This window comes from Balaenoptera ricei, chromosome 8 (assembly GCF_028023285.1).
Source record: "Balaenoptera ricei isolate mBalRic1 chromosome 8, mBalRic1.hap2, whole genome shotgun sequence".
In the NCBI taxonomy this organism is placed as follows: Eukaryota; Metazoa; Chordata; class Mammalia; order Artiodactyla; family Balaenopteridae; genus Balaenoptera; species Balaenoptera ricei.
Window position 1 is genome coordinate 67,388,084 of NC_082646.1, and position 27,554 is coordinate 67,415,637.

General features: G+C 37.5%; 1 protein-coding gene and 1 long non-coding RNA gene across 6 annotated transcripts in view; one reads left to right on the top strand and one right to left on the bottom strand.

The window, feature by feature from the left end:
* LOC132370659 (uncharacterized) overlaps positions 1-3,438 on the top strand; it is a 51,262-nt gene extending 47,824 nt beyond the window's left edge. The window contains exon 4 of the long non-coding RNA XR_009504650.1: positions 2,556-3,438. This is a non-coding gene — a long non-coding RNA (uncharacterized LOC132370659). The remainder of the gene's footprint in view (positions 1-2,555) is intronic.
* The window catches only part of SBF2 (SET binding factor 2), a 470,059-nt gene that overhangs the window by 33,532 nt on the left and 408,973 nt on the right, over positions 1-27,554 (bottom strand). For 4 of the 5 annotated variants that reach the window (XM_059931110.1, XM_059931112.1, XM_059931108.1 and 1 more), the window contains exons 25-32: positions 27,281-27,426; positions 25,067-25,265; positions 18,782-18,978; positions 16,451-16,591; positions 15,459-15,554; positions 7,977-8,161; positions 2,802-2,978; positions 210-311 (exon numbers count right to left, since the gene is read on the bottom strand). In XM_059931110.1, coding sequence (XP_059787093.1) covers positions 210-311; positions 2,802-2,978; positions 7,977-8,161; positions 15,459-15,554; positions 16,451-16,591; positions 18,782-18,978; positions 25,067-25,265; positions 27,281-27,426 — 1,243 coding nt within the window. The remainder of the gene's footprint in view (positions 1-209; positions 312-2,801; positions 2,979-7,976; positions 8,162-15,458; positions 15,555-16,450; positions 16,592-18,781; positions 18,979-25,066; positions 25,266-27,280; positions 27,427-27,554) is intronic. The other variant, XM_059931111.1, reaches the window with a different exon arrangement.

A 27,554-nucleotide genomic window follows, 5' to 3' on the forward strand; every position in this document is an offset into this window, starting at 1 on the left:
CCCTGAGCCAGAGCTCCAGGCTGTGTAGGGCCTGGAAACTCATGGCACAGAGGTTTTTGATGGATACCAGGTGGTGTTTAACAGAGGACTTTCTCTGTCCATAAACACATTAGTCATTATACAAAAGATTCACCTGCAGAATTTTAAAATAACTGAATTAAAATACAAATATAAAATTAAATATCTGAAAATATGTTTTAGTAATTTACTTGTGCAGTGATGTCCCAGCCTTCTTCCAAACACACCAAAACTGAGGAACCATTCTCAAGTACTTCTGATACAACCACAGCGAGCTGCAATATCCTGTGAAGCTAAGAGATAAGAAAGGAGGCCACAATTAGACCAAGTGCTTTCTGAGCACCAAGAACAGACAGACTTGCTATCAACCTTAGATAATCAAACAAGTTAGGGATTAAAATATTTGGACAAAGAATCATATAAATTTTAAATACTTAAAGTTCTTTGTCAAAATCAAGATTAAACAATGACACATTTTAAAACAATGTGTTCAAGTGATACTTAATGAAATAAACTGACCTTACAAGATTCCCCTCAAAGCAGAAGAGCTATAATTCTTTCCAGTGGAAAAGAGTGAGGTTCTAAGTGGCCCTCGCAACGTAGTTATTAGATTTAAAATTTGTTCTTATGTGATGTAGTGAGTTCTGTTTCCCACGGCTGCACAACTTTGTAAATATACTAAAAAGTACTGAATTGTATACTTTTTTTCATTTAAAAAACCTCTAATATTAGAGAAAATATACCTACCAAAAAAACTCAGGAGAAAGAAAAATATTACAAAATATATATAATGCATCTCCCCAGAGAAATTACAAAAGATATTGCTTCTATCAAATGTGAATTCTATACTAAAGCATTTGTACTGTGTATTAAATGGGAAGAAAACTTTTATTTGTTCTCAGCTTTTTAAGCCAAGACAACTGACTCCAAGTCCCTAATGAACAATTAGGGTGTGAGCAGACCATATAGATTTCAAAACTAAATGTGTAACATTCTGGTTTAAAAAAAAGTTTAAGCATCACTTGACATAACTTGTAGAATGAATCCAACTCTGAACTAAAACAAAACACTCCCACCCCTATATTTTAAACAGAGCTAGGCTATTTTTTTTTAAGTTAATTATTTTTTTAACATCTTTATTGGAGTATGATTGCTTTACAATGGTGTGTTAGTTTCTGCTTTATAACAAAGTGAATCAGCTATACATATACATACATCCCCATATCTCTTCCCTCTTGCATCTCCCTCCCACCCTCCCTATCCCACCCCTCTAGGTGGTCACAGAGCACCGAGCTGATCTCCCTGTGCTATGTGGCTGCTTCCCACTAGCTATCTATCTATTTTACATTTGGTAGTATATCTAAGTAAGTCCAAGTCACTCTCTCAGTTCATCCCAGAGCTAGGCTATTTTAAACACAGGAACAAGGCACATGTCCTCTCCAAGAATGGGAAGGTCCTCCTCACTCACTGTTCCTATAACACAACTATGACCAGGCCTGAATTCTCTTGGGCTTAGTATGTGCTCTGATTTACCTTTAAATTGCCAATATCCCAAGTGGGGCAATGTTTTCCATTGTTTTTAGTCACTAACTTCTGATAGGAATCCACTTTGAAGTAAGGAGTAGAACACAGAGTAGGAGAAACATAGATGGATAGGTTGAGTGGTAGGAGCACTTTGGGGCTGGGGCTCATAACTTAGGGACAGCAGGGAGTATTGATCAGCTCCTTCCATGGGTACTCAAAGTATCCTGAATTGCCTTAACAGTAATTAACATAGCCTCATATAATAGCTAATTGTATATGTGGCTGTTTTCCTAGAGTTTAAGTACCTTGAGAATAGTCACTGCCCTGGGTACTTACATCATTTCCTGGCTTTTTTTTTTTTTTTTCTTTTTAGTCCAATGTACTGTGGGAAACAACCCTTTTTCCTCCTCAAGAGATGCAGGGGGAAAAAAAAAAAAAAAGAGACGTGGGAGGCTTGGAGGTCGATGTGGACAGGGGATAGAAGGGCTGTGCGCTCCTAAAGGGGGAGAAGGAATAATGGACATAGCACCAGGGGCCTAAAGACAAGGCTGAAGGCTGTATTGCAGAGAGGCTCTTGGCCAAGTATCTGCATCAGTGTCTAAAACATGCATGTCATAAATACCTTTCTTTCTGTGGTTTGGAAGAAATGTGGGTTAGGTGTGCTGGCATACCTATTTCTCCTTAATTTCTCAATAAGCGTTCAATTAAAAACATCCCAAGCTTACTTAGCTGAAGGAAGGATATGTGGTTTTTCCTAAACCTTAGGTAGGCTTCAGGGTATCCAGTGTGCCTTTGTTGGGCTGGCTTGGGAGTGAAGCCACAATCCAGAGACACAGAACAGGCAGAGACAAATAGAAAGTAAGAGGAAAAGCCCCTTGGAGTCGCCTAGAAATCACATCCTGTCCTGGATCCTCACTCTGTTAGTAACAGAGCAGGAGCCCTATAAATACATGTTGTTTAAATTTGTTGTATATCAAAAAGTTTCCATCTAAAAATAATCATCTCCTTCTTAGCATCCTATGGAGACCAAGCAAGTTTCAACAACAGAGAGAGAAAAACCCAGGGATGGAGAATTCTACCCCTTCATTTCCTATATCACATGGTTGCCTGGAACTGAAAGGCCGTTATAGAGGGCACACAATCAAGGGAGAATGTCAGGTAGTGGGGAACACAATATTTTTTTCCTCAAATATCAATTCTGTATATCCACTTGGGCCTCTTTTTCCTTGAGTCATAAGACAAGCTGCTCCAGACATTACCTGTGGGAACCACTCAGAGTCTCCCAGGGCTCTCAGGAAGGTCACTTCTGAGTCAGTAGGGATGGTGCTTGGGACACAAGCTCTCATCAGTTTTTTAAAACTGGCTTTCACTTGTCGGATGTCATGAAATTCAACAGGAACAAACTCACAATTTAAAGCAAATTCTAACTTGAAGTTCTGTGGATGAAGATGCAGAGAATTAGGCAGACGACGTGTTATAGGTAAAAGAACAATGTTTTCAACGGGGTAATGCTTAGTGATCTACAGTTAGTTGAGGCCAAAGAGCTGCAGGGGCTGCAGTGGATCAAGAAAGTCAATCTTGTTTCGCTAATGTGTCAGTATTGCTGGAAAGAGCCATTCAGTAAAGTCTAGTGGTTTGACTTAGCTTGCTGTCATTCTGAGAACTTGAAGAGGCTACTAGTAGACTGGAACCTGATGGAGCTTATAGGACCAAATATAAGCTACTTACAAGGCCATGAACCTGGAGTTCTAAGGAGGAACCAATGACGCATGACAGCATGATTAATTCAACACTGTAAACTAAGTCTCCCCAAGATGTGAATTATAATTAAAAGGTAATATGCTGTTGAGGTTCCAGAGCTCTACAAATTAAAGTTTATAGACATACACATTTGTTTCTTATTATGCAAGTAAAACATAGTCATTGTGAAAATGAAAAAAAAAGCAGAGATAAACACTAAGAAAATAAAAATCACTGTCTCACTGCCCTACGACTACTAATAAATATTGTAGTTATTCTTTTAAAGCCAATAATAAAAAAATATATACAGTAAAACATGAAAGGCTTTGCTGATTTCTAACTTTTGGACAATATTTTTCACTCAATATGACACATATATCAATCTTTATTTCAGTATTTTTATCATTTATATTTTTAATCCATATGAAATTTTTTCTGTGTGAGTTTGCAATTGTAACTAAAGAATGCTAAATTGGTGGCCCATTGAAATAGTTTATTTTGATAATCTAGTTGCCTGCTTCTGAAGAAGATTTAAAAGTTCTCTAACTTCTTATGCCAAAGAATGAATTAATTTTCTCATGTTCTTTTCACTTTCTTCACATTCTGCCCAAATTACTCTACTGGATCATCTGCTTTTCTAAGAGTAAACTGATTTTTGGAGATTGGCTGTACAATAATATGAATGTACTTAGCACTGCTGAACTGTACATGTTAAGATGGTAAATTTTATGTTATTTGTATTTTACCACAATTAAAAAAAATTGCTGCCAAAGACTTATATATTGGGTCTGTTTCATGTTTTATATTGGTTACTTTATTTTTTAAAGGCCTATTAAAGTTTTAAAATAAAAAGTAAAAACCCCCAAGATTTTTTTCTTAAACAGCATTCCCAATATATATTAAGAAAAAAAAAAAGTTTCTTTGTCTTAGTAATTCCACTTTTAGGAAGCTAGCCTAAAGAAATAATCTAAAATGTAGGAAAAAATCCTCTAGTGGATTGTATCTCAATAAAAAATAAAAATAAAAAGCTATATGCTTGAAAATGTGACTGCAATTTTACATATAGATGATAAAGAAAGAAACCGAAACATCCAACAATACAGAAAGTTATGGGACTTCCCTGATGGTCCAGTGGTAAAGAATCCGCCTTCCAATGCAGGGGACGCGGGTTGATCCCTGGTAGGGGAACTAAGATCCCACATGCTGCGGGGCAACTAAGCCCGCGCACCACAACTATTGAGCCTGTGCACCTCAACTAGAGAGCCTGCGTGCCACAAACTACAGAGCCCACGTGCTCTGGAGCCTGCGTGCCACAACTACAGAGCCCACGCGCTCTGGAGCCCCACGTGCCACAACTAGAGAGAGAAAACCCACATGTCACAACTAGAGAGAAGCCCGTGTGCCACACCAAAAAGATCCGTCATGCCGCAACGAAGATCCCACATGCCACGACGGAGACCAGACATAGCCGAAAAATAAAAATAAATAAATAAAAAGAAAATAAATATTAAAAAAAGGACTGAATGTTTAAAAAAAAAGTTATGCAGTGATTAATATAAATATGAAATCTATTATACAACATAGAAAGATGGCTTGAGATAAAGAACTTAGCAGTATGAGAACAGGAGTTCTTTCCTGTTAGTTTTTTTTTTTTAATCTTATTTTGCTTTATTTTAAACGTTCTATGCAATTCAAAACATATTATTACAATCCAGATATATTTACCAAGACATTTAAACATTTATATTCCTGAGTATAGTTCCCTGTGCTATACAGCAGGTCCTTGTTGGTTATCTACTTTATTTATTTTTTAAAATTTTCATTGGAGTATAGTTGACTTACAGTGTCGTGTCATATTAGTTTTTTTTAAAACTTATATAAAAAATAGTTTACTTTTCAGAAAAACTAGATTCCTTCCCATTTCCCAACCATACCTGAGCTAGGTATACCTACCTTATAAAGCAGGAGTTATCAACCATAGTGTTCGACACACTGTTAAGATTATGAGGAATTTGTTACTAAGTATAAGATATTAAAGTATGTGAATTAAAAAAGGTAAATAAGGGCAATTCCAGATTATTAGAATGAGTCACTCTCACTTATTTGCTTTCCTATGTTTCCTTTGTTGGCATAAAAAGGTGTGGAGCTGCAACTAGGCAGCACTGTGCTGGCTAGACTGCGGCACACATCAGACAGATATGCACCCATACTCTACAGACACAGTTGAATTAATAAAAAGCAAAATGTGAAGGAATATACAAAAATCCTAATAACTGCTGTGCCAGAAATTATGTTTGGAATTATGTTTTTTAAATATAGTATTGATGAAAGAAAGAAAGAGAAAGGAGGGAGGGCGAGAGGGAGGAAAGGAGGAGGGGTCCCAATTGGTCAGTCTTTCTTACTCATATATGCATGATCACACAGCTTATCTGAGGACTGATGTGCAAAGGGAATAGCAGAGGTGAGCATTCAGGAGACAAACCTTGGGGAGTGACTCAGATCATAACTAAGAGGTGTGCTGAAGTGTGCAAAGTCTGTGCTCTGGGGAAGACACTGGTGCCGAGGAGGCTGTGCAGGCATCCCTGGACTACTGTTGAAAAGTGTCCCAGCTGTTTTCTGGATATAAAATTATCTGCTGTATCAGAAGACACATGTGCATATTTAAAAACTGAGCATTACCCAGCCGTTTCATTCCCTCTACCCTAAAGCTTGGTGACTAAGTGACGGCAGTATTCCAGGCAGTAGGAGAAGAGCTAGCAAAGCCAGACTGCCACTGAAGAGCTGACTCAGTCACTGGCATCCTGAGGACCAAGCATGTGGGATCCTGCTCACAGCCTCCATTTTACAGTTCAGCTGAAGGTCTGTCTAGATTGTCCAGTGCTCACTGGGGCACTGGACTAAACTTTGCGGGTATTTCTGAATTAACAAATACTTTTAGGGACTTCCCTGGTGGTCCAGTGGTTAAGAATCTGTCTTCCAGGGGCTTCCCTGGTGGCGCAGTGGTTGAGAATCCATCCGCCTGCCAATGCAGGGGACACGGGTTCGAGCCCTGGTCTGGGAAGATCCCACATGCCGCGGAGCGACTGGGCCCGTGAGCCACAACTACTGAGCCTGCGCGTCTGGAGCCTGTGCTCCGCAACAAGAGAGGCCGCGATAGTGAGAGGCCCGCGCACCGCGATGAAGAGTGGCCCCCACTTGCCGCAACTAGAGAAAGCCCTCGCACAGAAACGAAGACCAAACACAGCCATAAATAAGTAAATAATTACCATAAAAAAAAAAAAAAAAAAAAGACAACTGCTCTGGGCAGGAAGGGAAGAAAAAAAAAAGAATCTGTCTTCCAATACAGGGGATGCGGGTTCGATCCCTGGTCGCAGAACTAAGAGCCCACATGCTGCAGGGCAACTAAGTCTGCGCACCGCTACTACTGAGCCTGCACGCCACAACTAGAGAAGCCCGTGTGCCACAACGAAGAGCCCGCGTACCGCAATGAAGACCCAGCACAGTCAAAATAAAAAACAAAAACAAACCCCCCCAAAAAAACCCCAAATACTTTTATTTCCCACACACCTGTCAATAGTAATGAAATTTATTCTGTAATGTGTGAACTGCAAAAACATTAAACCCCAGGGAATTATTGTTGCTTTTGGAGATAGAGACTATCTTTACAATTTATGGGACTTGGGCATAGTGAAGCTCTTTAACATCATAATAATTTAAAAGTAAGAATAAAGGGGCTTCCCTGGTGGCGCAGTGATTAAGAATCCGCCTGTCAATGCAGGGGACACTGGTTCGAGCCCTGGTCCGGGAAGATCCCACATGCCGCGGAGCAACTAAGCCCGTGTACCACAACTACTGAGCCTGTGCTCTACAGCCCGTGAGCCACAACTACTGAGCCCACGTGCCACAACTACTGAAGCCCGTGCGCCTAGAGCCCGTGCTTCGCAACAAGGGAAGCCACCGCATTGAGAAGCCTGTGCACCGCAATGAAGAGTAGCCCCCGCTCATCTCAACTAGAGAAAGCCCGCACAGCAACGAACACCCAACGCAGCCAAAAATAAATAAATAAATAAATTTATATTAAAAAAAAAGTAAGAGTAAAGTTGATTACCAGCTAATATCTTACATTTTCTGACATGTCTTAGGACATGTGTCACTCTATATAGTCTTGAGAGCTCTTAAAGAATGTAACTTAATAAGTGTAGCCTTGGCCTTCCCTTGTCTCCATATGCAGTGCCATACTCTTCTTTCCACTCTTCCTTCCTGTAGCTTTATCAATAGGTTTACAAGAACAAAAACATCTGTTTTGCCATGGGCACAGATTCCTATGGAAGCTGAACTAAGACAGTGGAAAAACACAGCCTGAATAAGCCTTATTTTTTTAATGTACACTCCCTAATATTCGTGATGTTTAGGCTGATTTTTAAAATGATTATGAATAAGCACTTATTTTCATGCCTAATAAATATGCATCGTGTATATGCATGTGTATCTCTCTCTACATAAGTACAGGTAGACATACATGTATACATATACATGAGCTAATTTTTTTTTAAGATTGATTACTAACTCCAGGTTAAGACTCCATGCAGCAAAAAAAAAAAAAAAAATTTCTAGGAAAGCTGGTTTATGAAATAAGTTTTATACACTGCCTTCATGTATCCATGAAGTTTCTAAGTGAGAAAAAGAAATCTTACCCTTAGCTGCGACTTCTCACCAAATATATAAAGGGCTGCTTGGCGTTTCAAGAGCTGGTTTTGCAGGTAAGTGCTGTTACTGAAGGACGTGGAGTGATCCTTGCCTGCCAGCCGGGCGCCAACATCAACGAAGGATGTTGGAGAGCTGATTAGGCGAGTGCTAGAGCGAAGACTTGCCCAAACACCTTCACAAAAGTCAAAACAATTGAGTGAGATAATCTGATGTAAGAATGCCACTGAATAGGGAAAAAGATGCATGCTCTGTGGGTACAGTTTTAGAGGTAACAGCAAATTAATTCATCTAAGTAATCATGTATCATATTGGTCATTTGTCATTTACTTTTGCATCATATAAGCATTATTAATATAGCATTTCAAAAATCATTTGGCTCAGAGGAACCTAATAAGTCACCCAAGTCAATTCTATTTTTGTATACTGATGTAAATTCAGTATTTATAAGTAAATACTGGTATCATAAATAGAGTGCACTGGCTCTAGGAAAGAAAAAACGTGGGCAGGAGGCAATAATGAAGCCTAGGAAGGAGAACGTGGAGTAAATTTCTCAGGGCTTCAAGAAAGAAGGAACATTATTCTGCTTTAGTCAGTCAATTCAACAAGAAAACCACATTAAGAAATAAATTAGAACTTTACTAAACCCACTAAAATCTGAGAATTAATATTTGTGTATCATGCCAAAATGATGCAATTTTAAGTCAGTAAAAGTTATATTTTAGTCTTTTTTCCCCCAGTATCCAAGAAAAACAGAAGTTATAAATTTAGTAATGTGCATTTCACTGAATCTTAGGAAGCTTTATTTAAAAGCTATAGTCAGAAGCAGATGTCTTCTAAGGGAAAGGTCAAGCTAAGCTACTGGAAGGATCTCATAAGTTGACCTTAATTATATTAATTAGAAAAATCAAGGATTTCTAATATGCAAGTGAGACTATCAAATATTAAATATCTAAACACAAAGGCATATAATAAGTCCCAAATTTGACAGAGCTCCTTACAAATGCCCCCAGACTGTAGTGTTCAGGCTGGTGACGGAGTCACAGTGGTACATAATACTGCCACTGCTTCCCTAAAGTGCATTCTCTAGATTTGGAAAGGCTCTTTGAGAAGCTTTAATCTTTGCCAAATGTTAAATCAAGCCATGTTTCTAGGTGACTACAAGTCACCATGATAATGTCACATCTGCTTCTCTTTATAAGCATCTATAGGGTCAGGAGACCAGTTCTCAAGAAAAGGTATTGTAAATTTCTCCTTAACATGGATGAAACTTTCTATTATAACCTATGAGTTTTCTTAGATGTTAACAGCAAGTGTTAATTTTTTGGTAAATGGAATCACAGAGGAAATTCAGAATGTGGATGAGAATAAAGATAATTTGACAAACAAATGTGAAAAAAGTCACTTGTAACACATATGCTTTCATATGAAGATGGTTAAAAAGAGTGACACATCAGGACAGATAATACAGTACCTTGATAATGGACTCTTCCCTTAGCTGAAGATTTGGGATTTGACTGAGTAAAACATTTATCTCTGTACCCATGCACTGGGAGGTAAGATTAAAGAAGGAAGAAGGAATGAAATGTATATAGCAGCAAACATCAGAGCAAATGGAGTAAGAAAAGAACAGGTTAATTTTAAACATTAAGTTAATGATAGGGGAAAATGTAAATATATTAAAAGCAGAAGATTTGATTAACAAATAAAAGGCTGCACAGTCACGCAAAAAGATGAACTGAGTGCCTGTTAAATGAAATTTCAGCACTTGTTTATAAATATTATAAGCACAATGAAATGGACAGCGCAGCAAAGAGTGCCAGTAAAAAATTATACCAAATGGAATAAGCTTTTGGAGGTTGTCATTTGGTGAGAAACAAATTTTTATAATAAAATTAAGGAATTTGGGGAGGGGTGAATGTTAGGAATACACTGGCCCTAGTATTGAAGGAGGCTGACTGATTGGCAAATACGATGTGTTGTACAACATGTTTGTTCTTTGAGCAAGGTCATCATATCAGGAATGAACCTCTAACAACCATTTGGAATAACAAAGGGCGTGTTTTTGCAGTAGAGCATTAAGCATTGCCACACTATCTTCTTTTTTTTCTCTTTTCATTTGGAAATTCCATTTATTTTCCATAAGCAGATAGTTACAAGCAGCAAAGATTTATGACCCTGTGACAATACCCAATGCCACTAAAAATACAGCTTGTGATGGCTGACGTAATGACTTCTCCTAAAATCCCTATTTGCACCTAAATGATAGGCAGTATCAAAGATAATACTTTTGTAATTTGAGTAATATTGTTTTTTTCCAACAGAAAGAAAGTGCTTCGTGACTATCGCAAACTTCACCTGGTAATAACAAAAATGGTGAGCAGTAAGTTACCGTTTATTCTTTCCTGAGTAAAGGAACTGCTCAAATCACTTAAGGAAAATGATTCTGTACTTATTCAGGATTGAAAACACGATTATTAAGCTATCCATTTCAAAACTGCATAAAATATGACATAATTTGATAAAAGAAAAATCATCATAAGTGATTTTTCATTTCTGCCTCACTCCTTTGGAAGTAGGAAATGAAGGGCCTTGATGGCTTTAGTGGCCAAAGGAAGTCAGAAAGCTAAGGGTTGCAGAGACACTGGCTGATTATACACAGAGAATGCTACTGCAAGACAGAACAAAGACCTGGAACAGCATGAAAAAGGCACAGGGCCTCCTGTGTGCGAGCCAACTACTCTCCTTTCTGCCAAGGTTTTAAGCTTTCCTATTGGAATACGGATCATTAAATGCTTGCAGTGAAGCCTGAGTGGTTGGTTCCTGATTCTGAGATACTGTTCCCTAAATGTATCATTTTCTTATGCTAGTCCCTTGGCCTAGAATGACCTCTCCCATTTCTTTACCTGACAAACTTCTTATTCCTTAAGATCCAGGAACAACGTAAACTCCTCTGAAAAGCATTCTTGACTGTCCCTAGAGTTGTAGACGGCTCTATCTGAACTCTGATCCCATTGCACTGTGATTATTTGCACATTTTATTCTACTTGATTGTGTACTCCAAAGGGCAGGGACCTAATCACATTTACTCTTATATCCATGCTGAGAGCCTGATATCTAGGTACTGCAAACATTTGTTGATTATTTTCTTTTTGAAAATTGATACGTATGAGCTGCTGTGGTTCTCTACTATACCTTCAACTCAATTATTTGCCCTGAAAGAATGAAAAGGGTATTAATTAAAAAAAAATTAAGCACTTCCTCAAACAGAGCCTCATTAATGAAAAACTGCCAAGTGTTTATCACCTAGCCGAAAATCAGCAATGAGAAAACGAGCTGTACTGATATGGGGTCAGCACAGGGCTTGGAGAACTGTAATTCCATCTGGCAGTCACATTAACCAAAGGCATTACACTACTGCACTGGTGGTGAGGTCTGCTTAGCTTCCTGAGTGATTCCTAGGTGTCAAATACTTGTCCTGAACATGTAACACCGACCTGGAGTGGTGTTTTCCCAAACTGCAGGGTCCTCCTTAGTGGTTTGTGAAATCATTTTAGAAGGTCAAACCAGTATTTTTAAAGAAGTGAAACAGATTAGAGTGGAAAATACTATGAGCACTGCATGTGGTGTAGATGAATATTGTTTCATGAAACTTTCGTTATAGTCTATATACATTTTGCATTGTGACTTAGTACTACCTTTGTGATATAAAATGTATATGTATACATATAGATATAAAATGTATTTCTTACTGTGAGACATGATCAAAAAAGTTTGAAAGTTACTGGTCTAGGCCTAAGACACATTCTCCTTTATCTGCTTGCCTTTGGCCAGTGAGAAGCAACCTGGCTTAAGGTAATTTACATACAAATGTAGACTTTCCTCCCATTTCAGTGGAGTATTACGCAACAATAATGACAACAACCTCAACAATAATAATGGAACTAACATTTATTGAGCTCCTATTAATAACGAGCCACTTACTAAGTTAAGTGCTTTACATATATTATTTCATTCATTCCCCATAACTATTCTAAAGCTAGAATACTTTTTATTATCTCCATTTTACAGATGAGGACACTGAAAATTACGAGGTTTCCTGAATTGCTTAATACCATACACTAAGTGGTAGGACTGCAGCTTGAACTTGAATGTAACTGAACCAAACTCTTAGTGTCTTGTCACTTAAGGAACCATGTGACCCTGGATCTGTCCAGCAGGGTCTGGCTAAGGGGATTGTTTCAGGGAAGAAGTGATACAGTTCATCCCACCCATGGGAATGCAGTGTTGTTCAGAGCATGAGCGTTTCCTAAGCAATGGTATTGTTCTCTCTGCTCTGTTCAGAACAAACGAAGGAGAGAAGGAAAAGAGATGCTTGGGTTGGATGTGACGACAGGGTATTGAATTTATGGATGTGACCTTATGCCTAGCACAGTGCATGAGGTATAAGCTATATTCAGTGAATGCTGCACTGAAATGGACTGAACTAAACCTAGTCCCAGTTATGCTCTTGTCTGCTAAGAGATCTTGGCTAAGTCACATCACCTCTCAAAGCCTCCTAAAGTACCTGTCCTGGAGGTTACACTTCAAGGATAAAATAACACTGTAGAGGAACTTAAAGGGCTATGGAAATGTAAAGGATGAAAAATTTAAAAGCTGCCTCCATGTGGCTACTTCTCAAATATACCCAGGTATTTCATTTTTATATTTAAGAGGCAGATTTTCTCATGGCATTTTTCTATACAACAAGATAATTTATCCAAGTTGCAAATACTTGCATTTTCCCCATGGGGCATAAAAGCTATTGTAATTTTAAATGAAAAGCAATGTGATCTATTCACATCTTCATTTTTTCTTAACTGGTTTTTGCGTCAAAAAGGTTGCTTCCCCTGGCTTAGGAACTCTTCAACGTGCATGCTGAACGCTAAGTGACCACCCTGACTGAAAAAGGGTGAAGGAGAAGGTGAAGGTCAGTCTAAACCCTGGCTCATTAGAGTGGGAAAGGCACACAGTGGAAATAACATAAGAAGGAAACCTGGAACTAAGATTCTATGACAATGAAAGGAATGGAAAAACATTGAAAATACACAGAAGAGGAAAAAGGAGGTTAGGAGGGAGATTTCGAGTTAGGAGGCTCTTCCCACACAGGGTAAATGAGGAACTGCTAGAGAAGTGGAACCTAGCTCTCTGGAAGAATGAAGAGACTCTGTACTCGAGGGTGGGAACAAGGAAATGAACTAATGTCAGGGCATGCAAGTGTCTACATATAGTCTTGCCCTGGGCAGTGTGAGTGTATGTCTACCTGCCATGTTCATGTTAATAGGGAGTCTTCTGAGATTTCCCAAACTTGCTTGCCCCAGTCCATTCCTGCTGCTCTATGTGAGAGGGATGATACTATCAGAAGAGACAAAGGAAAGCAGCTCCAGGGATCACAGAGGAAGTTGAAGGTGCCAGGAAACAGCCGCATCTCATCTTCCAGTTAATCACTGGGACCTTAGGAGATTTGGAGGCTTTGGGAGTGAAGAATTAAGAGATGGAGTAAAATAATAAGATTTGCGTTTCTGGATCCTAGCTTAAGATACCAGAATGAAGGGGACCTGGTTAGAAGCAAAAAACTGTCATAAGGAAACACACTAAGTTTACAGGAATTTTCAGAAGAAAATATTTGGGAAGGGGGTCAGAAATAATAATTATGGCCTCATTATGCATAGAAAGGGTCATAAACAGATTGAATAGGAGATTTTAATCCTAAGATGTAAATACAGCCTTCCAGGTACCTTTGAGAATAGCAAAGAATGGACTCATAACTAGAATGTAACCACTAGTGGGGATTCCCTTGTATAAAAAAGCCATGAGTCTGAGGCCAATATAAAAAAAGCAAAGACAATGTAGTTGAAACAGATCGGTGAATATCCTTGTGCCTTAGGTACCAACACAGAAGGAGAGACAGTTTTGTACATAAAATTTATATTACAGGTCACCTGGCCCAATGGAGGAATACATAACATGTTGTTGATGAAGTTTACAAAGGCAAAACTCAAGAGCAGGGTGGGGATGGGAAGGCTTCAACTAACCAGACATATGCCAGAAGTTGCATCCTACTAAAAGTTAAAGGGAAAAGTTTCTGACGTGCCTGCTAATATAAGCTTTCAGATGGCAAATAAAGCAATAAGGAGAACTGCAACTTCGAACCAAATTCTGACAGGAGCTTTTGGCAACAAAAATACCAGGAAACTTAGGAGAAAGTCACTGTACTATCTTTAAGTTCAAATTCACCACGAAAGAAATGATGAAAAGAATGAAGTTTGTATCTTAAACTTTAAAACAATAGTATTTTAAAAGTTCCGGAAAAAGTTACATATGACTGTTACGGGTTTAACTGTGTCCCTACCCCCTGTCACATTTCTTATGATGTAGTTCTAACCCCCAGTACCTCAGAAAATGTGACCTCACTTGGAAATAGGGTCATTGCAGACATAATTAGTTAAGATGAGGTCACACTGGAGTGGGGTGGACCCCTAATTCAGTATGATTGGTGTCCTTATAAAAGGGGAAATGTGGAGACAGATGCACAGGGAAAATGTCATGTAAAGATGCAGGCAGAGATACGGCTGATGCTTCTACAAGCTAAGGAATGCCAAAAATTGCCAGCAAACCACCAGAAGCTAGGGGAAAGGCATGGAACAGATTATTCCTCACGGCCCCCCGAGGGAGCCAACCCTGACAACACCTTCATTTTGGACTTCTAGCCTCCAGAACTGTGAGACAAATGGTTGTTTAAGCCACGCAGTTTGTGGCACTTTGTTACAGTAGCCCTAGCAAACTAATACAATGACCTTAAGGCCTGATTAGGAAGATACCTGAAGAAGGGTGAAAGCTCTTAGGAAATTCTGCCATCATAGAAAGTTCTGATGAGGTAGGAAAAAAAGTACCTAAAGAATCAATATGGCTGCCAGGAGATGTGCATAGTAATCTTGGTTTTCAAAAGGAAAAGAAGTGAATTTTGTAAAATAGAGTCTTTATGTTGATTCTGAACCACTGTCTCTTACTCCTCAAACTAGCACTTCAGAGAACAGGAGTAAAAATAACAGGCATTGGAGGCACAGCCTTTGAGTCTGGGATCATGTCTCCCTAACCGTTTATGCTTCTGTGCTCAGTCTTTCTACACTGCAAACTTGAAACATCGTGGAATGCTGCCAGAGCTGAGTCACCATTTAGATATGTTCCCCTCCCCTCCCAGTGCTTCCAAACTCATCAGTATGTTAAGATTTTAGCAATTATTATAACCCTTGTCCCACGAGGCTAAACTCATCTGTCACCATGCTAGTAATAAATTTGATCATTCGTTTAGGAAAGGGTAATTAAAAACAAATTTAACCATAATTAGTTGATTTGAAGTATCACTATCTAGAAAAAAGTTTTCTGCTTTTAAGGTTGTATCAGTGCTCAGTTACAAAATCAATCTTACTAACCTCCTCGAGCAAAGCTATTGGATGGGTTTACATCCAAATGTCCTGGCACTACCTGCTTAAGCACAGTGGACATTCTTGAAGTCCTCCTTTCAGTCCCTAAAGTCAGCCAAAAAGAAGAACAAAAACCATGTCGTTCGGGTTAACATTACTCAAATGACAAAAAGTTATCTTCATGTGTAGCATGTCTAATTGCTGCCAAACATTGTACTTTTTAAGTACTCAAAGCTTTAATAGAGATAACAAGGCACTGTTACTATTTCCTCAGAGATACACACATCTGCAAGATTATAGAGAGTTAGGTTTGGCAAGTGCAATCAGAGAATTTAATGATAAATGAAACAAGGCATGCATGGTGTTACTTTACAAGAAAAGCCACTTTCTGCTTATGTTGAGCTATTCAAATAGCTGATTAAGCCAAGGAGGCCAACTTCTCAAGTCACATGCTCCTGTGTCTAACACATTAGGGTTACCTCTACATGAACCCTTTGGGGTTCCATCACATGATAACTGAAACAGAATATTAGTACAAGTCTTAATGGCTTCATCCAAATCTAGTGAAAACAAACTGTACTGCAAATCATAAAAGGCTGCAGAAATTTCAGGAATTTCAAAGTTATACATGATGATTTTAATAAATATACATTTAATAAACAGATGTTCAACTTATACATTCAACTCTGTAATATTTTAAAGTCTATGTAAAACAGATTCCAGGAAAAAAAAAAAAACCCACATGACTTTATGTTTCCCACCACCTCTCCTATTAGTCTTTTAAAAAGGAAATAATTAAATCTCTAAATTTGGTTACTATTTACTAGAAATTAATAGTGGTACCCTGATTTCTAAATAAAATAATCTAAAGTTATAGCCCCACAAGGTAAAACATTAAGGGGTCATGTTGAAGGAACAATGCAAATAACTAAAGAGACTAACCCTAGGAATGAATATGACCTTTCACAGTTGTCAAGAAGAAAAATATTATTAAATCTTACCTGGAGACAGAGCAAGTGCTGGCCTGACAGTAAGGGTGTTATTGCCACTGAGTTTCTGATGGACAGAAACTGCACTCAGTAAGGCTTGCAGGTACTTTTCTTGTTCTATGCTACTGGAAGATTCTAAAGAGGAGGTAGGAGCTATAAAAGGAAAAGATACTAAATAAAACAAACTGTAGCTATGATAATAAAACTGGCTCTCTCTATATACATACACTTATTCTTTCTATATATGGTCTTCAGGTTACCGCACCCAAATATAGAAACCAGCCCCGCTTAAAGCTCCAAACTATTAAATGGCTAATCCTCCTATGATATTGGTTTCACCACACCTACTGCTTGATTGCCTCATCCTCCTCCCAGAAAGAGCCCAGGTCTGGAAAACCAGCATACACCCATCCTTCCAAGCACAGGTGCAGTTTCTCACCAACCAATCAACTCAAAATAAAGATTCATAAAAGACAACATGTCCTTGATGATCTCCCCCAACCACTCTGTGCATGCCACTGTTTGGGAGCAGAGGATGGAGCAGTTTCCCTCAGCATCCCAGAATGGGCAGAGGTGAGAATATCCCAGTACCAGTAATCTTATTCCAATTCTGTTACACAGGCCTAGGGGACAGGAACTTGTAGAGGGTTGTTGTGGGAAGAGAGGAGGAAGATGAGAAGACAAGAGCAGCTGCTGCTCAATTCCCTGGTCCTTCTGAAAGAGGATCAAAAAGTATGCACAGATGGAAACAACTGTCAGAGCAATTCTGGGTTGGAGGGAGTCTGAGCCTGGCTTGTGTGGAGTAAAACAGAATCACTGAAATTGGCCCAGGCACTTTAAAGTGGCATCGGGAGGGATTCACTGGAAGGACAATAGATATTAACAAATTTTCTTACAAGGTGAATAGGAAATAAATAATTAGCATTACTATATTATTGTATTTTATCAACTTTAAGGTGCCATCATATTTTATAAACTCTAAAATGTCATCAATTATAAGATGCACCACAATTTTATGTACTAAGAATAAAAAACTCTGCCATTTAAACCATGACACAATTATTTCTGATCACATGAATTGTAAGTTGCATTCCAATTTCAAAGATATTAAAATGTTAGCAAATGTGAGCTCAAAAATGTGAAATATAGTAAATTTATATTGAAAAATAAGAAACCAGTGGAATAAAACAATTTCAATTTTTCTAACTAAAAGTTCAGTGATATGCTCATTAATGCTTAGTGATATGCTCATTAATGCATTAATGCTGAAATGATTCTCTCACTTTATGTAACCTACATATGCTGTGTTCTATTATACCCATTATGTGGCTTGGGAGGATTCCTCTGGGCAGAAAAAGTTAAAAGCCAACTGCCTTCAATTACACAAAAATGCCATGTGAAATAATAACAATAACAACAACAACAATAATAATATAGTGTGGTGTGTGTCATGCCCTCAGTCAACTGAATGATCAAAGACATACTGGCCAACTTTTAACTTTCAGGAAGGAATGGATGAGAATAAAGAAGAGATATCAAAAAGCACATGGTTCTACCTACTGAACCACTGAACTTGAGTGAGTTCATTTCCAAAGAGGAAAGAATGCAGCAGCCATCCCTAAACTGGATATGATATCTTAGCGGTCCTTGTTTAATTTTATTGAGCATCTACTTTAAGCTAGAAGTTATGAGAAAGGTTAGCAAAATATAGCTCCTGACTGACTTCAGACCTCAGACATGGTGCTCAAAAATATCCTCAGAAAAAGGGGCAGTGCACTTAGTATATCTTTTTTCTTAAGTTGGCCAGCCTCTGGCTTCCTGAAAACCTCTCTGCTTGAGAGCTCCTAAAGAAGCATTTTGGTCATTAGTTTGCCCTCTTATTTGTGTGTGTGTGTGTGTGTGTGTGTGTGTGTGACTTGTAGGAATGAGATAGGATATCTTATACCACATGGGACAGAATTCCTATTTGCTTCTGCAGCTGTTAAATATGTTTGAATGCTTCCCAAAAGAAAAGAAAATGATTAGTATATGTAATCTGTTTCCATCTGTGGATACTCTGGTTTGTGAAGTGAAAACAGCCTAGAACCAAAGACTTCATTATGTTAATTTCTATTAAAATCCAAATATAAACAGACATATTAAGCAAGATGGCAAATTCAAGGTGGAGCACCACATTGTCAAGTCTAGTTCTTAAGCTGTACATGTATATAACACAGTGGAAAAGGCTATGTGTGAGAGGCTTGATGAAAGGGCACAACTGGCATTCCCAGATTTTACTTCCTTCATTTTTTGGAATACTCTGAAGTGGAAGGATCAGAATACTGCTGTAAGAGAGCTGCTTACCTGCCTGAGGGGAGTTCTGAGATTTAAAAAGGCCAACTACTCCCTTCCCATGGAATCCTCCAGATCGGAGAAGCAGGGTACTGCTTCTTGAGTTCTTCCAACATACAACAGGCAGGCGATTGTGTCGATAGCAGCGGGCTACTCTTGGTAAACTACTGTCCTGTACAGCTTGAGGTACAACTAAAAGGCCAGGATAGCTTTAGGGACATGGAAGGGAGAAAGAGAATAATTTGGGTGGGCGAGGAGGGGTGGGGAGAGGAGAAGAAGAAAGAAATGGAGAGAAAGGGAATATAAGAACATGAATATCATAATATCATAGTAATTTTCTAAGACTCAAACATATTGGTGGAGTGGTAAGACATATATTTCAAACACGAAACTAAGTTTCAACTCAGTTCTTTAGGGGTTGAGAAGAAAAGGCCTAGATGGTGAAGACAGCTAACTCATCCACTAATCTGTATTATTATTATTATTTTTTAATAAGCCTCCTTCGGTGATACTGCAGCCTTTTGCTGAGGAACAAGCTTAGAAAATGAAAACGTTACATAGAATTATTAAAAAGGCTTCTGTTAAACATGATTTCCCTTGCCTTATACACGACTTGAAATAAAGATTGCAAGATTAATGTATTTTTTAAAATTAATTAATTTATTTATGGCTGCGGTGGGTCTTCGTTGCTGTGTGCGGGATTCTCATTGCAGTGGCTTCTCTCGTTGCAGAGCATGGACTCTAGACGCACAGGCTTCAGTAGTGGTGGCTCATGGGCTTAAGTTGCTCTGCGGCACGTGGGATCTTCCCGGACCAGGGATCGAACCCCTGTCTCCTGCACTGGCAGGCGGATTCTTAACCACTGCGCCACCAGGGAAGTCCCAAGATTAATGTATTAGTGTCAACTTTATGAGAATGACAAATCAAACTGTCAACTCATTGGATTGCTGAAATGATAACAGAGAATAGAGTACACTAATATTTAGACTGCCAGAGATGGTGAAAGGATTAAAAATCAAAACCAAATGATCTTTGGTATGAAAACAATTCGTTCAAGTGTCAAGTGCGTTTAAATATTTTATTAACACTACATGTTGATAATTTAAAAAAAAAGATTAGCTCATAAAGTTACAGGATATGATGCTGGGAAAATGAAAAACAGACAAGAGACCTTGTTTTTAAAGATTACTAAGTACAAGAAGACAGGCAGATTTCAGAGCATTCCTTTCCTTTAGTTTATTTAGAAATATTAGACTAAAGAGATTTCATATTAATAACCTCCTAACCTCTAATCCCATGTCTTTTTTTTGTGTGACTTTTTTTATTGTGGTAAAATATACCTAACATGAAATTTAACATGTTAACCATTTTCCGTGCACAAATCAGTGACATTAATACTTAACCAGAGATACCTTGGAAGTATTCTGAAAACCTAGTACTTCCGTGCTTCAGGAAGTTACGGGTTGTATTTTTCTAATACCACAAACTGATAATGAGACCTAGCTGTAGACATAATCATTCATGAAGACTTGAAAAGCAGTTCCATTATTTAGGGCCCTCTATTTCTTTTTAGAAATCCATATCACTAGCACCTAGGTCAAGAAATGAACCAGCATCCCCTTGTGTCACCTCCCAATCACTATTTCTCCCTCTTCCTCCTCAAAGATTATCACTATCCTTGACTGCTAACAACATGGATGAGTTTTGCCTGTTTTTTGAACAAAAAAGGAACGAATAGAATTTATTTTTTTGTGTCTGGCTTCTTTTGCTCAACAGTATGTTTATGAGACCCATCCATGCCTTTGCATATAACTGTAGTCTGTTCATTTTCATTGCTGTATAGTATCCCACTATGTGCTTATACTATTTATCTATTCTTCTATTGTTGATTTTGAGTAGTTTCTAGTTTTTGACTATGTAAGAAACATGTTGCCATGAACATTCTTGCAGTTGTCTTTTGGGAGAACATATGCATTCCTAGATGGAGTAGAATTTCCAACAGATACATGACAGATTGTGCACTGTTCAATACATGTCTAGAAGTTTAGTAGATGCTGCCAGACAGCTTTCTAAAGCTGTTTAACCAATTTACAGTCACACCAGCAATAAAGAGTTCTACTTGCTCAACATTTTTACTAGCATTTTGTATTGTTGGTCTTTTAAATTTTAGCCATTTTTGCAGGTATAAAGTAGTCTCACTGGGACTTTAATTTGTATTTATCTGAAGACTAATAGGTTGAGCACTGTTGGAGGATGGAGGGAACCAAAAGTACCCAACAAACTGAGAAGGCATCTTGAGACTAAAAAATCAGACAGGCAGCTCCATATAATTAATGGATCAGTTTATTACAGGGTAACTAACTCATAGGGTGGGATCTAGATCGGGCGAATAATGATCAGGAAACATTCTCAACTGCACTCCAAGCCACGGAGGGGCCACTGGGACAATTTTATAATTAACCTAGGGTATGGGGGTAGGTGCTTGGAAACAGGATGTGCATTCTCAAGTTAAGAGATATGAATAGGTAACTAGTCTCATGGGTACTGGGAATACTTAAGGGAAGGTTTTCATCATTGTTTGGGGACTAACAGAGCATAAAGGCTACCTGGTCCTAATGATCATTAAACAATATCTATTAACTACAAAGTTCTTGATGACAGAGAAGTGATTCACTGCATAGTACCGTGCTTGGTAGGATCAGCGAAAGACAGGAGAAACTGTAAGGGCCCAAGATGGCATCAGTTATGCTAACAGCCATACAAGCATCTTTTCAGATATTTATTGCCCACCAGGATATCCTCACAAAAGAGGATATCCTCTGTCATTAGTTATTGCCTTTTTACTCTCTTAATGATCTCTTCTGATATATAAGACTTCTTAATTTATTAATTTTTTACTTTCTGGATAGTGTTTTTCCTGTCTTAAATCTTTCCCTACTTCAAGGTCATGAAGATATTCTCCTGTCTTCTGGAAGCTTTTAATTATTTTAACCTTTTACGGGTAGATCTACAGATCAATGGGAATTGATTTTTGTCTATGCAGTGTAAGGTAGAGGTCAAAATTAATTTTTTTCTTGTATGGATATCCAGCACCATATATTGAAAAAAACATCTTTTATCCACTGCTCTTAAGTGCTATCTTTATCTTAAACCCAGTGTTGAGCTATTTCTATATTCCCTATTTTGCTCCAGAGGTCTGTTTGTCTATTCCTGTGTACATCCCATACTGCCTTAATTACTGTAGCTTTATAAAAAGTCCTGATATCCTGCAGTGTTATTCTATAAGACTATCCTGACTACTTCTAGCCTTTTGCATTTTAGTGTAACTCTTAGAATCATCTTTTCAATTTCTGTAAACATTTTGCTGGGATTTTGATTGGGACTGCATTGAATCTATAGATCAATGTCTGGAGAAATCACAGTTTTAGAGTATTGAATATTCTAGTCCAAGAACATTAAATATCTATTTATTTGTATCTTTAATGATTCTTAATATTGTTTTGACTGTTCCATGTAGAGGTCTTACACATCTTGTATTAGATTTATTCCTAAGTATTTAATGTTTTTTAGTGCTACTTTAAGTAGTATCAGTAGTACCAAAATAATATCATTTAAAATTTCATATTTTAATTATTTGTTTTTGGTACATATATGACTAATTTTTGTATAATGACCTTGTACCAGTGACCTTATTAAATTCACTTATTAATATAACAAGTTTATCTGTTGATTCCTTCAGATTTTCTATGTGTATAATCAGATCATCTGTGAATAATACAGTTTTATTTCTTTCTTTTCAATCTTTCTGACTTTTATTATCTATTTTTCTAGTCTTTTTGTACTTCCTAAGACCTCTACTACAACACTGACTGGAAGTGGTGATAGTGGGCATTCTTTTCCTGATCTCAGAGTACAAATTTTCAATAGTTTACCCTTAAGTAATTTTTGCTGTAGGATTTTTTTTAGACACTTACGAGATTAAGGAGCTTCCCCTGTATTTCCAATTTGCTTAGGGTTCTTTTGTAAAAATTCATAAATATATATTACACTTTATAAAATGCTTTTCTGTATACAATGAACTTAAAACACTTCGTAATTCTTTTAATGTGGTGAACTACGCCGATTAATTTTCAATTGTCAAGCCAGTTCTGTATTCTTGTAATAAACTACACTTGTTCATAATAAATTCTGCATGAAATGAAACTTTTGTCATTATGAACCATTCTTTTTTATTGCTAGTAAAGTTTTACTTTAAAAATCTACTTTAATATTTATATAGTGACAATAGGTTTTTTTAAAGGTAGTTTTGCATGTTCACTTTGCATGTTTTTTTTTTTTTTTTTTTTTTTTTTAAAGACTATTTTTCGAGGGGATGATTTTTTTTTTTTTTTTTAATAGCTACTTTATTATTTATTTATTTATTTTTGTTTGTGTTTGGGTCTTCGGTTCGTGCGAGGGCTTTCTCTAGTTGCGGCAAGCGGGGGCCACTCTTCATCGCGGTGCGGGGACCGCTCTTCATTGCGGTGCGCGGGCCTTTTCACTATCGCGGCCCCTCCCGTTGCGGGGCACAGGCTCCAGACGCGCAGGCTCAGTAGTTGTGGCTCACGGGTCCAGCTGCTCCGTGGCATGTGGGATCTTCCCAGACCAGGGCTCGAACCCGTGTCCCCTGCATTAGCAGGCAGATTCTCAACCACTGCGCCACCAGGGAAGCCCCACTTTGCATGTTTGTAGTTTTCTGTTCACTTTCAACCTTTTTGTAATCTTGTACATTAGATAAAGCCCTTAAAAGCAGCATAAAGCTTAAAAAAATTCTGATTATCTTTTTCTTTTAATTGGAGCATTTATCAATTTATAAGTAACATAATTACTGATATATTTGAATTTAAATTTACCATCTTACTCTTTGCTTTCTATTTGTCCCATCTGTTCCATGCTTCCTTTTCTCTCCTTTCTTGCCTTCTTTTGGATTATTTTTTATTATTCCATTTCCTTCCTTCTACTAGCTTGAGGGATTTATGTTATTTAATATCACCATAAGTTCTTTATAATAAGTGTTCTAATAAGTGGTCTATTAAGATTTTATTTTGTTTCTGACAGATTGAAATGATAAATAATGTCTGTTTTCTCACTGTCAGGTATGATTTTGATAGCAAGCTTCTCAAATAGTAGGACATCACACCTTACACCTTCGCTTACACTTATATACAAAGAGAATTTAGTTAGAACGATAGAGTATCAGGAAAATTACTGCATACTCAACAAAATCACAGCCTTTCAGTACCTAATGCAAAAATTTTATTTGTCACAAATCTCACACTATATTCCCAATTTGTTTCTCAAGTTTCACATTGGTATTTGTACATTTAAATTGTCATTTAAAATGAGATATCTATAGTTCTTTGAGAACAGTAGAGTTGAAACTAATAGTAACATTAAGACAACTTTCTAAAATATGTACAAGGCTTACAACTTACAAAGTACTTTCACAGCATTATTGTATTTAATCAAACCAGGAATTTGTAAATGCAAAGAATAGAATTTACCTGGAAATGAAAATGATTAAACTTGTGGATGGTAGAAATGTAGTTTTAAAAGATATAAAGCATGGAATAGGGCTTAACAGATATATAAAACGGCACTAGACAAAAGAACAGAAAAAAGAAAATGTGTTCATTTACATTCTTTAAGTAATATCTCTTGAAAAAATTCTAATTAGACAGCATAAGGAAACCCTACCTACACTTGGGTTAGCAAATTACAGCCTGTGGGCCCAAACTGGCCTCGCCCATTTATTTATGTACCGTCTATGGCTGCTTCAGTGGCAGAGTTGAGTAGTTGCAATGAGAGAACATATACCCTGCAAAACTGAAAATATGTACTATTTGGCCCTTTAAAGAAAAAGTTTGCAGACCCCTGACCTATAGCAGATTTTCATCTCTCCTCTCTGCCTGGGCAAACTCTCTTCTTACTCAAGCTATCTCAGACATGTTAGAAGAGAGGCAAATGGGAAGAGAAAGACAAATATGGGAAATTCATAAAGCGGACAAAAACTTTTACCATTCACTTTCTGATCTAAAATAGGCACTGTTCAGTGATATAACTGTACTTCTGAGAATGTCAGTGAGACGCTTGCACATGCTGCATAAAAAGTGTCCCTTAAACCCGCAAACCCCTGGACACCTTGCTCCTGTTTTCTAGCATCTCTCTTTCTCTCTGTGCTATGGATGCAAATAGCCCATTCAAGACTCACATGGAAGGAAGGAAAGGTCTCTTTTTGGACACCACCAACAGACTTACCTCCGGCAGAGTGAATACATCCTGTTGGAGGCAGTGATTCGAAAGTACTCTGGTTTTGAGCGAGAAGAGCTGCTACTTATGGTTCCCAAACCTAAACGCTGATAGTCTCTGAAACAAGCTTTTTCCACTAACTGTTCCATTGTAGATTTCTCCGAAGCCTTCAGGGTGGTACTTGTGGGGAGTTCACTATCATCTGAAACTGTGATGGCAGAAACAGGTTTTGAAGAAATGATATAGCTCAAAGTAGAGGATTAAAAACTTCCTTTTGAAGAGGATGCTTAACCAAGAGAGGTTTATAATAGGGCTAGAGGTGCTATGTATACCAAAATTATATCATGTAACTTCTCTGAGGAATCATTATGCTTAAACATAAATTAAAACTGTAACAGTCAGGAAATAAAATATCAGGAACTCAACTAACTCAAAATGTCAGGGAAATTAACTCAAAAGTTCTAAAAACAATATAATTTTGAATTCATTACCCATATTTTTCTGTTTCAGTCAGGCTTGCTTATTAATGTCCACTTGGAGTGATTTCTGTTTAGGACTCTATAGAATAAACACTCATATTTTGTGAGAGACTAACCTGTCAGTAAAACTGATCTCTAACATGATCACTACACAAACTCATCATTCCAGGTTTCAGTTAACTTCAAAGAGCATACATTTTTATTAGAAATTTTTAGATTAAGCAGAAGTTCACTAGTGGGAAATGACCTTTCTTAGGTATGAAGGAGTTGTATTTGGTGGAAGTTATATTTTGTCAGAGGATGTGGTATATATGGGAAACTCCCTCACAATTTTGCAATCGCAGGTTACAGAGTCCTTTAAGATTTTAGATGTTGGAAGAATTTACCCAATAACGAAGTATTTTAGGGAAGATTTTAAAAAAAACAACATTCCTAATTGGTACTGCATGTTCTAACTAAAAAAAAAAAAAAAAAAATTTCCATGTTAAAAACTATCTTTACTTACTTCCCTGTTTATTTTTAAAGTGAGAGAAGTCAAATTAAGCTTTCAAAGTTTTTGGAAATGTACTCAAAGTTCTAAAGTCAAAGGGAATGATATGGCTCTCTTCCATTAAAAGGAAAAAAAAACCCCTAGCTTATCTCTATAAATATAAGACTTTGTGCTTTAGTTTGTGAACTTCACAATGCAAATATATCATTAGGTATCAGTTTTATTTGTGTTGGCCTCTTATCTTCAGAGGAGCAAAGAGCATTGTATAATTTGGTATTTTGGTGGAATAACTATCATAAATAAGTTTTTGTTCTGTGAAACCATAAAATCTTCGAATTAGAAGTCAATAGTGATGGGTAGCAGTAGTTTTTGTATGGCTTTCCATGTGACTGTGAGAAGCCAGGGTTCCAATAAATGGTCTTTTCACTGCCCCCCGAGGCAAGCCCGTAGATACACATACTGAAATGGAGACCTTTAGCCAGTGATCTCTCTAAAGATGAGGTTTCTTTCTTTAAAATGTTCTTGTTGTTATTAGTAGGAGTAAAAGTAGCAGTTGTATAATCACTGATTGAGTCTAAGAGCCTGAGAAAGAAAAGGGTACAATGGCATCCCCTCTACTAGATCAGATTCTCTCTAGTGTTAATTCCATAAGCATACTTGACACTAGGTTAAGGAACAGAAAACTTTTGCTGCTAGTTTTCTGCCTTTATTTTCCTGACTGAGAGTTATCTCAGCTTCCCAGATTCTGCTCTTTTAAATATTTAGCAGGCACTTTTTTCTTATCATCTAAGAATGCCTTCATCTTAGGCCTCCCATTTTGATTAAGAGCACCCACAATGTTCTTACCAAAACCTCAAATCTTCAACTTTGAATATTTAATGCCCTTATTTCCTTATTCTTATTCCATAACAATAAGGTATGGGGGACTACTTTATACCTAAATTTTCTATGCAGTGGGGTTTCTTTCTTTCTCCCTTTAATGAGACCCACATAACAGTGGCCAATCAGCTCTATGGATTTGGTAGAGGAGGAATATAACTTAACAAAATCTTATCTGAACAATGGAATATTGGGAAAATAAAAAATTTTTTTTTCCAGTTCTGAGAAGCTGGTAAGTGCCTCCCATCTTATTAGATAGATCTAGGTTTTTGTGAGTCAGGTTTAAGTGCAACTATGTCTTAGTCTCTTGTTCTTACTCATGTAAGAAGAAAGATATAAAGTTCATTCATGAAGGAAAAACAAGTTCTCACATACCAGATATGTCATCCTCTTCATTCCATCCAGGACGGTTCACTCTCTCTTCCACAATTGTCCCTGTCCTCCTCTTCAATAAATACTGCCGCCCAATTGTCATTTTCCCTGCCCTTTTGGCACCTTTCACAATTGTTTTTGAGAAGGTGCTACAAGTCATAAAACCAAAGAGAATGTCAATTTAATATGAAGATGCCACTTATATTTTTTGATACCTACGTTGCTCAACTTGCTTCTTCTCTATTCCCACAGCCACTAGCATTGTCCAGACCTTCAT